The sequence below is a fragment of the Carcharodon carcharias genome, chromosome 3 (assembly GCF_017639515.1).
Source record: "Carcharodon carcharias isolate sCarCar2 chromosome 3, sCarCar2.pri, whole genome shotgun sequence".
In the NCBI taxonomy this organism is placed as follows: Eukaryota; Metazoa; Chordata; class Chondrichthyes; order Lamniformes; family Lamnidae; genus Carcharodon; species Carcharodon carcharias.
The window spans coordinates 230,450,729-230,464,129 of record NC_054469.1 but is presented as its reverse complement, the minus strand read 5'-3'; the positions used below and the strand labels follow the sequence as shown (position 1 = coordinate 230,464,129).

General features: G+C 38.3%; 1 protein-coding gene across 4 annotated transcripts in view; it reads right to left on the bottom strand.

The window, feature by feature from the left end:
• Positions 1 to 13,401, bottom strand: part of LOC121275825 (LYR motif-containing protein 4) — a 247,122-nt gene that overhangs the window by 202,612 nt on the left and 31,109 nt on the right. For 3 of the 4 annotated variants that reach the window (XM_041183497.1, XM_041183498.1, XM_041183499.1), the window contains exon 2: positions 248 to 368. In XM_041183497.1, coding sequence (XP_041039431.1) covers positions 248 to 368 — 121 coding nt within the window. Of the gene's footprint in view, positions 1 to 16; positions 47 to 247; positions 369 to 13,401 lie in introns of those variants that run through there. The other variant, XM_041183500.1, reaches the window with a different exon arrangement.

Here is a 13,401-nt window from a genome sequence, read left to right as displayed (position 1 = left end):
TGTCAGGATAGGACAATAGACTTAAATTATTCTACAATTTAAGGCCCTGAGAAAACAAAAGATCACATAATGTCAATTAGAAATATTAGCAAAAAACAGTCTCTTTGGTTAAATTTTTCAACTGTTTGCCATTTAATTTAGAAATTCTGCAGCTTTCACAGTGAAATTTCTGCTTTATACTCAAACAGAATTTATTTAACTCAGCTGTTTTGTGAAAACTTGAAATTTCATGCCACAAGTGCCTTACCTGTCGTCGAATAACTTCTGTGTTGGCTTCAGCCTTTTCTATTAGCTCTTGGATAACTTCAGGATTTGTCACATTTTTGTTTTCTCGAAAAGTATCCTTAATTCTCCGGAGTGCAAAGGTCCTTCAAGATAAAAAGCAAATTTAAGAGTTATTTTTAACACTTCCATTGGTTTTGCATTTAAGGCCTTGTAGGGCAGTGCTTTCCACATTCTCACAGCCTTTGTGTAAAATATTTTGGGGGGCTTACTTTTAACCTATTAACGTGCTGTATAAAGTTGAAAATAATGTGTGAAACACAATTAGACAAAATAGAAATTCAAAATAAGACTAAAGAGGACTGCATGACGATCTATTAGACTTAGAACAGGTCATTTAGCATGTGCCATGTACCAACTGTTGCAACAAGACTCCACTGTAAATCAGTAAAACCCTGAAACACTAAGATACATATACTACATTGTACTCCTGCGTTCTTCTGAAACCTCCCTCCCCACACACACATGCAAGCTTTTATCCAGACTGCAAACCATCTCCAACCCATTCGTGTAGAAAGTAAGAATCAACTCAACAGTGATTTGTTAAGATTTCAATGCCCTTCCACTCCCATCTTGTTCTAATCCTCACCTTCCTACTACCAGAATACTTGTCAGGAAGGGGGATAGTACGACACACTGATAGATTGATGAATATTTAATATCCTTTTATTTTGTACACAAGACATGAGGACAACAAAATTAAGTACTACCTGTAATATTATGAGGGACCTAGATAGAGCGGATAGAAGGGAGGTCAATAACAAGGGGCAGAGATTTAAAGTAATTGGCAGGAAGGTTAGAAGGAGATTGAGGAGAAATTTTTTCACCCAGCAGGCAGAATTGCTGACTGCTATTAAATGCATTCCTGGAGGTTTCACTGCATGACTTGCCTCATGCTCCAGCCATTATTTGGCCAACACATCTATCCTTCCCACCCAATTGAAAAAATTGGAAAGCAAAAAGATTAATTACCCAATTGGACGATGCTTGACTGCCAGCCAAACAGACTTTTCTCCCTTTTTCAATACTGGCAAAGAGAAAATGTTCAATGAAAACAAAAATCTTTTTTTACATCCCCATGATATTTCTGCAGCGTTGCACACAACAGTGTCCGGGTAATTGATCTTCAATTCCTGGAGACTCCGGGCTAATCCTGGAGCATTGGCAGCCCTACCAATGGGTGTTGAGGGTCTGGGACTCACTGCCTGAAAGGGTGGTAGATGCAGAAACTCTCATCGCATTTAAAAAATACCTGTATATGCACTTCAAATACCATAATCTTCATTGCTATGGACCAAGAGTTTGAAAGTGCGACGAGGCCAGAAAGCTCTTTTTCAGCTGGCATGGACACCTTCTGTGGTATACATTTCTATGATTCGATATTGGCCCAGATTTTGTTACCAGTGTTGAACAATTGGTGCTCACCAGTCACCTCAAAGAAAGCTGTCAACAAAGATCTAGAGATCTCTGTGACATGACTTCCCCTTTCCTGACAGCAGTTTAAATCTGGCGCTAAGTCAAGCGGATCTCAAAATGTTCAGCAGCACTTTGAGACACATATAAATGAACTTGTAGTAGCATTAGGTGAAAACTCATGTAAACTTCCTTTATCCCTCTAAATTCTTCGAATATTTCAAGTCCATGCCCATTTCTCTTGTAACTTCCTGCACAAATCTCTCCAGTGAATGTCCACTGCTCCAATACTAAAATGGCCCTAATCCATCCACTGTACCTGTGATCAATGTGTATTATTTCTTTTCATAACCTTTAACCTCTCTGTAATGCTCGAGTCTGCCATATTCCTCTAATTGGCTTCTTTATCTAGCTCTGTGGGACTCCTCTTGCATCGTTCGACACCTACCAAATCAAGGATAGCCAAAACATATTCAGCAATGGCTTCTTTCCTCACCACAGCATCACCACCTCTGGAGTTCACCAAGGAATTCTTCATGGTCCCTTTCCTTCTCATGTTTTGTTTTATTCATTCATGGGATGTGGGCATGGCTGGCTCAGCCAGCATTTATTGCCCATCCCTAATTGCCCTTGAGAAGGTGGTGGTGAACTGCCTTCTTGAACCACTGCAGTCCATGTGGTGTAGGTACACCCACAGTGTTGTTAGGGAGGGAGTTCCAGGATTTTCACCCAGTGACAGTGAAGGAACTGCAATATATTTCCAAGTCAGGATGGTGAGTGATTTGGAGAAGAACTTTCAGGTGATGGTGTTCCCATGTGTCTGCTGCCCTTGTCCTTCTAGATAGTAATGGTCGTGGATTTGGAAGGTGCTGATGAATGAGGCTTGGTGAATTGCTGCAATGCATCTTGTGGATGGTACATACTGCTGCCATTGCGTTGGTGGAGGGAGTGAATGCTTGTGGATCGGGTGCCAATCGAGCAAGCTACTTTATCCTGGATGGTGCCAAGCCTCGAGTGTTGTTGGAGCTGCACTGATCCAGGCAATTGGAGAGTATTCCATCACACTCCTGACTTGTATCTTGTAGATGGTGGACGGCTTTGGGGAGTCAGGAGGTGAGTTACTCAATGTCAAGGGGTGATGGTTAGATTCTCTTGCTGGAGATCGTTATTGCTTGTGTGACGTGAATGTTATTTGCCACTTGTCAACCTATATTGTCCGGATCATCCACTTGGCACTTCTGGCTGAAGACTGTTGCGAATGCTTCAGCCTTATCTTTTGCACAGATATGCTGGGCTCCCCCATTATTGAGGATGGGGAATATTTGTGCAGCCTCCTCCTCCAGTGAGTTGTTTAATTGTTCACCACCATTTATGACTGGATGTGGCAGGACTGCAGAGCTCAGATCTGATCCGTTGGTTGTGGAATGTACATGCTGAACCTCAGTGACGAACCCACGAATGGCATCAGCTTCCATATGTACACCATTGAACCCACTTTACCTTCCAACAACTCTCTTCACTGCTTAACTATCAATGGCCTCTACGCTATCAGATGTTTGACTTTCAATCTTTTTCCAGCTCAACATACTGAAGATCAATCGGTAGTCTTTCCGTGCACACCACAAACGCTGCTTCCTTGTCATCAATTTCAGTTCCTCACTGTCTCGGGCTGAACCAAACTGTCTGCAATCTCAGTGTCCCTTTTGACTCAAAGTGAAGCTTCAGACCTTATAATCTCTCCATTAATAAGACCACTTACTTTCACTTCTGCAACAATGCCCATCACTATAGCATGAAAGCTATTATGTGCCTTTGTCGCTTCTAGATTCTGCTACTCTTATCCCTTGCTGGCCTCCCAACATCCAGAAACTGTAACTTGTCCAAAATTCTGCTGTACGTGTCCTGATGCATCCTGATTACCCATCACCCTGGTCTTATTGGCCTACAATACCACTCCCACCATCCCCTGTCCACCTGGTCAAATAAAAAAATCTGTCTTTAACTTCACCTATGGCCCTACCCCATCCTATCCATGCATCCTTCCTTTGTCATGCTTCTCCCAAACTCTCTGTTCCTTTGATTCCAGCTTCTAATTCAGTCCCTTTGCCTCATCATTGACAACAGCATCTTCACCTCTTGGGTTCTCATTTCTAGAATTCCATCCCTAAACCCCCTACCTATCCACTTTTAAAATCTTCCTCAAAGCTCACTCCTTTGATTAGCTTTTAATCAAAACCCCATCTCTCATTTAATGGTTGATCATGTGATGCACTTAGGATGATTATTTTTATGTTAAAGTGCTAAATAAATTGCAGTAAATGCTGTAAATTATCACATGCGCCCAACTGAATTGGGTTAATATAAGGTGAGGCAAGATAATAAAAACTGTTACTGCCACAATTTAAAAAGTGGAAACAAATACACAATGGGGCAGTGATGGTTTATAAAAAGTAGGGACACATGGCCCAAATTCTGCAGTAGTAATGATGGCAAAACCCAACTGAGCACTTGTAGAGTTAAACATGGAAATCCAGAAGTTGTTGTCAGCTTCATAGGTGCGCTGCTGCAAGTGCCCCCAGTATGCAATCAATTAGAAATCATTGAGCTGATGAAAACTTGCTCTTTTCCACTATTAGTTTTGCTGTAAAAACCCTTGAAAAAGTTACGTTCTTGAATGTGGTGCAACTAGGTTTTTAAAACAGCATACCAAAGTCATAATTACTGTGAACAGCCTCACTGGACTTGAAGTGCAAATTTTATATTTCTGGAATGTCAAATTTCTCCATTATGATAAAAATATTCACATTATTTTTAACATAAATTTTAAATGTTCGTTTACGATACATTTTAGTTTCTACCTTAATCCCATATGTTTGGTGTTTGTCCTAATCATTTATTTCACTCAGTAAAATTTATTTAAAATTGGAAGATAATTGGTGCATTACACTTCCTGGTTCGCTGTCTGTGATCGTACTTCAATGTGATTGCCCTGCTTCATGACATCGCTGTTGCTGAACACCTGCAAATCCCATGGACTCCCCTAGACTGGCAGCAGATTCAAACTAACATCTGAATATTGGAAATCTGTGCCATAGAGATCGCTAAATCTTTTGTGGGCAACTTTCCTCCATGTCAGTAGAGAGCGCCATTATGTCGATGCTGACCACAAAATCTGAGCCAATATGCTGAATGCCAAATTTTAATCTCAACAAATTTGTAAAAATGTTGTGTTGACATATTTTCCCTGCCTTGCATTAGATTTCATTTTATTTAGTATTCCAGAGACAAGTAAACTATGGTAGACATATTCCAATGGTGTGAAGTCTGAACCACTTAAATTAAATTTCGCTCAACATTTGTGAAAATCTATAACGAATGCCATTATACAGAAATAAAACCACATGGACTCCTTCTTAGAGAAAGATGCTCATTAGTCAACACCAGCACCACGAGCAGAGTCATTTTGACCCTGCTAACCAGTATCTCTACATTTCACATGTTCCCATAATGGCAACTGCATTTGTTCCTGGAGAGCTCATTTGCTTTTAAACAAGAAGGCAGCCATGACATACCCAATTCTTTCACTTTGTGGTTTTCAAATAATAATGATATCTTTGTAAGCTAAATTGCCCCTATTTCTCATTTGATACCAAGGGTATGAAATGCCTAAACTTTCCTCTTCTATCTTGGTACTGGTCCCATTAGATCATTCATTTTCTTTAGCAAGAATGACAAGAAGGCTCCCACGGCTAGGTCTCGATCAACATTGTCTACCTACCGTAAACTTTAAAGCCTTTTTCTCTTAAACTGCTTCAATTGCAGGAACGTGCCCTGTCATGATTGATAACATGCAAATATATAACTGACTAAACTCAGTAGGTCTAACAGCATCTGTGGAGAAAAAAGCAGAGTTGACGTTTCGAGTCCGTATGACTCTTTTTCAGAATGAAAAAGTCATACGGACTCGAAACATAAACTCTTGTTTTTTTTCTCACAGATGCTGTTAGACCTGCTGAGTTTTTTCAGTATTTTGTTTTTGTTTCAGATTTCCAGCATCCGCAGTATTTTGCTTAAATATATAACTGATTGTCAATTATCAGCACTAAGGCTAAATAAAATGTTTTTCTTTCAAATTTCAATAGATTGAGACTCCAATAATGCCTCTAAGTACAAACCCAATTTGTAATTATTAGAAAATTGAGATAATAATGAGTTGAATTTAACCAAATGAAAGGACAGATCAGGTGCAAGTTAGTTTCTCAGTATAAATGCATAGCATGTCCATTTCAACAACAGGCTCCCACATCTCACAATATTGGCTAAAGGGTCATCAAACAGGTTAACTAGATTTAGTTAAATTAATTAAAATTTCAACTCATGATTTCTGAGCTGCTATATAAAAAACTTGACTCATTTAAAATACAAATGATAAAAAATTATGGAAACACGAAGTAGGTCATCAACATCTGCAAATAGCATCTTGGTGTTTTGCATTTCTAAGGATTTATCAATGCACTTGATCTCCCATTTAAGATGAAGATGAGGAGGAATTCTACTCTCAGGGGCTACTTAGTCTTTGGAATTCTTTTCCACAAAGAACAGTGGAAGCTCAGCCATCAAATATATTCAAGGCTGAGCAAGATTTTTGATTGACCAAGAAATCAAGGGTTATTGGGGGCAGGCAGGAAAGTGAAGTAAGGTCACAATCAGATCAGCCATGATCTTATTCAATAGCAGAGCAGGCTTGATGGGCTGAATGGCCTACTCATGCTTTTATTTCTTATGACCTTATGATCAGGTGATGGTTGATTCTATCATCCAACATTGTGTTACTGGAGAGGATACTCCCAAGATAACAAAACTTCTGCACTGTCTGCACTGAACGGAGGGGTGTGTGTTGATAGTGACTATGGGATCTTGGAGTACATGGCTAGGGGAAGATTGATACAAGATCTTTGTCTTCTTCAGACTTAATGTCAGGCCAAAGTGTTCTGAGGCTAGGGCAAAGCGATCAACAAGCAGCTGAATGTGCTCCATAGTATGTGCCAAGAGAGCGCAATTGTCAATGAACAAGGGAGAGGACTCGAAACGTCAACTCTTTTCTTCTCCGCCGATGCTGCCAGACTTGCTAAGTTTTTCCAGGTAATTCTGTTTTTGTTTTGGATTTCCAGCATCCGCAGTTTTTTTGTTTTTATTCACTCAATAGCTGTTCAGTAACCTTTGTGCAAGCTTTGAGCCTTTGCAAGTTGAAGAGGTTGCTGTCTGCCCTGAATTAATTGTACTCCTGTGTCAAGATCTTTGAGTGAGTACTGCAGCATGGCCGAGAAGTATATGCCAAACAGCTGAAGTCAATATGCAGAGTCTTGCTTGGTGCTGTTGGTGACAGAAAAGGCATCTGGTGATGTATCACTTTGGCTCATGCTGGCCATCATGCTATTGTAAAATGAGTGAATTACGCTGATCATCTTATCAGGGGAGCCATATTTGTACAGAAACTTCCACAGGCTTTCCCAGTTTACCATGTCAAAAGCCTTGGTCAGGTCAACGAACATCATTATTCTGTTCAGGGACTTTTGAATCTGACACGTTGCAAACATCATGTCTACTGTTCCCCATCCTGCACAGAAGCCACACTGTGATTCTGGGTACACAGAGTCAATGAGGTGACTGCCAATCTGATTAAGAATAACCCTTGCAAGGATTTTTCCTGCTGAAAGGAGCTAATACAGGTCAGCAAGAACTGGGGTTGATGGGCAAACAGGACTTTGTGTGAAACAGGATCTGTAGCAAAGCCTTGGACTAGGTGGAATATAAGTATTAAAGTAATTGCATTTGCAAGTGATGAAGGCATATTGAAAGATTTTTAGCACAGATGGGCTATTGCTAGGGTGGTGTGAGGAATGTTACAAAAATGGAATTAGCACAGGCTTTTGTGATGGAAGATATATGGGCTTGAAAGCTTAGCTCAGAGTGGATCAGATTGTTGAGTTTGTGAACAGTCTGGTTAGTCTGAGAAAGTAGTTAGCGAGCAATACAAACAATGAAGGGAAACCGGCAAGAATTTCATAAGCCTGATCCACAAAGGTCCTGGGGTTGCATTTGGCCTCTGGGTCACCCTGAACACGACTATCTTAAAGTAGATTACCTTTCCCTCGTCTTATTTCCAACAAAAGTTTCTTCATATGTTATACATTTGCTGCCTATCCATTTGCCTTGCTGTCCTAACATTGTCCTCCTGTAATCTTATCACGATTTCCTTACCTCTCAATTTGGTTTCAGAGATTTTCAACATTGTTCCCTCAATTCCTTACCCTAGATCACCTATGTACACAGTAAATAAAATCTGTCCCAATCTGCACTCCCATGGAACTCAACCCAACTTTTTAGTCTCAGAAACTTCCATTAGCCATTACTTTCTTTTCTCTTATCTATCGTTCTCTCTTTGTGGGCATATTTTACTTCCATTTGTATTTTCAATTCTTGTGATAACTTATTATGTGTCCTTTGAACCCCTATCCACTGTATTTCCTTTATGCATCTTGTTATTTAGAAGTTCAACATGACCATACTTTTGCTTTGGTGCCTTCTGTCTGCTATTTTGTCATAGCCACCTACAGGCTGCTGCACAAAATTTTTAAGTCACCAAAACTACCTAGTAACGTTATTGCAAATGTAGAAAAGTAATTATTCTCACATTCCTTTTCACGATAAAAAACAAATCATTGCCGTTCTCATCATTCAGTTACAACACTCTTCTGTCTTCCACACCTTCACAGTGGATGATGCTGAATTACTATTTGTTTCATGCCCATCAGTTTTTGTCATTTACTTTCCACTGCTAACAGAATGCTGAAATCTCATAAATAATACATTTCAATCATAAGGCTTCGGTGGGCTACTGAATGCCAGCCCACTGCTGCACACTGGCAGATGGTGGTGTTTTTAATTAGGGCCTGTTCACCTATAAAGAGACATGGAAGTGTATTGTTAATAGGATTTGCTTAATATGAAATCTAATTCTCATTTGCAGCTGGTCCGCATCACACAGCTCATTCTCTGGTAGCTTCATGGCGTTCTGCGACGGAGACATTAAAACAAATGACATGTCAAAAATTCTTATGATGTCTCAGAACTGACATTCTCTAAATCACTTAATTGGAAAACATATTTCAATCACAACAGACTATGTGGATTTCAGTGATCCTATGAAGATGAAGGGGAGGGTAAATAACCTTTAAACATGACTCTAAACAAATATGGATAGCTATTAAACTTGCAGCATTTTGGTACTGCTACAGAGCAACTTAATAGCAATGTAATTCAATCACTCCCATTTATTGATTTACACTACCAAGAAAGTTAATAGTAATGAGGAAACAATTCTAACGGTGGGGGAGAAAAATCTTTTAGACCTTAAGAGCTGGCACACAATTTCTCAAATTAACCAAGGATACTGCATTTTCACATAGCACATGTATTTCCCATACATTTTCAAACACAAAAATGTAAAATATGCTGGATGAAATATCAGATGTCAACAATCACTGATTCATGCTTCTGTAAGGTATGAGACATCATCTATGATGGCGTGTCAGTCCAATCAAAAGGTTTTAAATCTATCATAGGTCAAGTGGAGGAAGAAAACAATTTAAATTTCTTTAATTCAGGTGGGATTGTTTCAATCTGCAACTGAGTAAAAAAAATGCCTGCGTCCATCAAGCTATCCATGGAATATTGAAGCATTTTTTTTCTTTCAAATGTGTATTTTGCTTTCAATAAGATGTGAAATATTGAAGTTCTGTAAAACTGCTACTGCTAATTCTAACGTGAGAAATTTCAAACAAAAACTTAAAAATAAACAAACCAAAAGCATTTTTGGTACATTTTTTTCTCCCCTCCTCAAGCCATTGAAATGCCTAGGTAGCAATCAAATAATATCAAGATAATCTGTTTTAGGTGTTAATTGAAGTATATATATTGGTCAGGACGCTGAAGAAAAAATCCCTGCTCTTCTTTCAGTAGTGTTATGGGATTTTTTACATCCACCTGATAGGGTAGATCTAAAGGATACGTTTCAAGTCTCATCAGAAAGACAACACTTCGGACAGTGTAGCTGTCTCTCAGTGCTGAACTGAAGTCTCAGCCTAGCTTATCATAGAATCATAACATTGACCCTTTGTGCCTGTGCCAGATCTATTGGTTGAGAGAATGCTGTACCGTTGGAGGTGGTGTTTTCTGGAAAAAACATTAAACTGAGGCTCCACCTGCCCTCTCAGGTAGATGTATAAGATTCTGTGGCACTATTCAAAGAAGAGTAGGGAAATCTCTCCAGTGTTCTGGCTAATAAATAGAATACAGATCCTCAACTTATCATACATAAAGCTGGAAATGAGAGTTAAAAAGTACCTATTGGTCTATTTTCCTTAGGTCATCTCTTGAAATAGCAATGTCATATGTAAAACTATTTGCTTACTGAGTTTATTGCATGCATGCTGCAGACTCTGAAATACTAACCATTGAAAGATTCTTGCCTTTTCAGGGCATTTTCCTCTTTCAGGTTAAAAACAAATGGAATGCCACAAACTGCTGTTGTAGAGCAGGACCTCTGTGTTGCTGAGGCCAATTGCCAACTCTCCCAAGACTCTTCCTCACTCCCTCTGGGCCATGTCCCCATTACCAAACATTAAGGTATTTTTAACAAACTCTGACCAATCTCATCATTCTTCAGGAGGTCTTCCTCCAGACTTTTTTCAATCTCATCGTTCTCCAATACCATTGCTTTGACTCCTACCATCACTCTTTCTAGTCACCTATCCCTCAGTGCCTTCCCTTCTTGTGCAAAGGCAGGAGGTTTAACACTTGCCCATCTACCTTTTTCTATTCTGATGTTCAGAACACCAAACACTCCTATGAGAAGAAACGTGAATTTCCTCTACACTGATATATTGAGTTTGTTACTTTGTTCTCTGCCTTCTACATTAGGAAAACCAAACACAGATTAGGCGGCTGCATTGCTGAATACCTATGTTTTGATTTAAAGTGTGACTCTGAGCTACCTGCACTTTGCAGCTTTAACTCCTCCCATTTGCACTCTGACTTGTCTGTCATCAGACTCATACATTGTTCCAGCAAAGCTCAATACAAGCTTCAAGAACAATATCTTGCCGAGGCCAAATGCTAACTCTGCCATGAGTCTTCCTAGCACCCTCTGGACCATCTCCCTCCTAGGTACCCTGCAACACTCTGATCTGAACATAATAAACTTTGGTTTAACCTTATCCTCCTTTTCAAACCGGTTTTAATTTCATATTTGATGCCCAGGTTTTCAACCTCTTACATTTTCTCAATTTTCTCCAAGAATCCAACTCCAATGGCTGCTCACAGACCCTTTGTTTCTTTCAATGTCTAAATACTTCTGTCCATGACTTGACAGAAATGATTGGTTGCATAGCTTGAATCATTACTCCACTGTGGGTTAGCTCATGTTAATACATAGTCCTCTCCCGCCCATTTTTAATCAAATCAACATGTTTGATGGTCTCTTATTTTTCAACTCCGAAGAATGATCTGCACCCAAAATGTAAACTTGTCAGTTCTATGGATGTTGTGTATTAACAATATTTTCCATTTTTGTTTCAAATTTGCAATGTTTTATTTTCAACTCACAGTTGAACATCATATTGGAAAATGGTTCAGAATAGTCACATCTGGCATCTGCTATTTTAAAAAAAAATTGCTATATTACCAGCATGAAGATTCCCAAAGTTTCTGAGATTAAAATACAACATGACATGAATGGACAGCACGGTGCTGGAAAAAGCCGAAGACCTATATGCAATATATTAGCACAACTTGCAGTAGAGCTTTCAAAAATGTTGGAACTTTTGACACTTTTATATGCTCAGTTTAGCATTTTAAACACATCAACTCATCAAAAAGAATCTTGACGAATTTTAGATCAAAAAATTTCTATCTAATAGAGAAATTTAGCTCCCAAGAAGCTGTTGTGGTTTTCTATAAAGTTTGTAGAATCTTAAAATTAGGTTGGCAGAACTTTAAAATGACATATATGCAAACCAAATGGGACAAAATATATTACTTCTTCACAATGATGCCAGAATTTTGAAGCTCCAGTCAGTTCAGTTTATCCATTTTTAAAAAAGTATCAACTCCCTGTCACACTCACCTTAAAACATTAGTTACTAAGTGGCATTCACAGCAATATGGGGTCAGGACGGCTGGTAGCTCCTGACGTTGACTGGTGTGCATCACTGGATGATAGTTTCATAAATTTTGATTATAAGCAAATACTATTGGCTGTAAAGTTTAGTATGTAAGGTATAATGTTCCACATTTGATAACCTTATTTTATCTTCCACATAATTTGAAATATATCATACAGTTACAGTGGTCAATATAGGGAGTAGAGTTAGAGTTACTTTCTGACATTGAATCATCTAGATCTCACAAGCCAAAATGTATTGCTCTAGGCAGGGAAAATATACTTACATTTCAGGAAAAGAAATAGGCCTTCATTTCAATTTCCACCAAGCTGCCATGAGAAATATTGTGGGAGTTGGGGGAGAAATCTTGAACTGTCACACTTTGCAGCAGATGGTAACAGAGCAGCTTTGGCAAAGTCTATCTACTCAATGGGAAAGAATATGAACTTCAAGTCCATTTCTAAAAAAAAATTACAGTATCAAGAGAGAAAAGATAATTTACTGAAATTAGGACAGAATCTGCAATATTTCAATGATCTATATAGATTTGGTGAAATGAAAATTCTTGCTAAGTCTTTGTTATGTGAATTACAAATGTAAAATTTATCAACAGACTGACCTTTCTTACAGTTCAGTTTAACGATGCAGAAACTGTCAATAAAACATCTAAATTCTAGCTACCGAAACATTCTCCTTCCATCACATTAATTTGTTTAAAATTTTTCTAAAATACTTCTTGAATTGCATCAATATATATCATGTTTCATTTATAGCATGCTGCATGGATGGTAAATGTTCTAGAGACGAGCAAAAAACTTACAGCAGAACAGGAATCTAGGTCAAAGCTAAGTTGTGATCACTTTCATTTATGCCTAAATATAGATTTTTTTGCAACAAAGAGTTCAATTTTTTTATAAATTGGTTACTCACAATTCTGCCAAAATATGCTTGATGTCATAAAATGATTCAATTTATACAATGATTTGCTCTGAAAACAACACATTGCTTTGCTGTATGAGAATGAATTGTTCTGCTTATCTTCCACTATCTTAATGCATCTTGTTGTAAATAATTGTTTTACCTATTCATTTGTTATTAAAATCCACCAATATACAGGCATTTTAAAATTACATACTCGTAACAATTCATAGTGCTATATCCAAAGTTGTGGAGAGTCCAAAAATCAAATATATTTATTCCATATATGAAATGTCTCAAAACAGGATCAAGACAAATGAACAGCTGCACAAAAATACTTTCCACAATTAAATCTTTAACATACTTTTGACATCAACAGAATTGCTGTGAAATATACAATACTGTTCAATACACATAAGTGTTCTGATAAATAAAAAAAATCTAGAAATACCAAATGCTCCTTTGCATGATCCAATATTCTTTCAGGTCCTAGGTCATAAGTCTATAAGGTTTTCCCCTATGCCATGTAGCACTTTTTCCATCTTTAAACTACACAAGGGAAAAC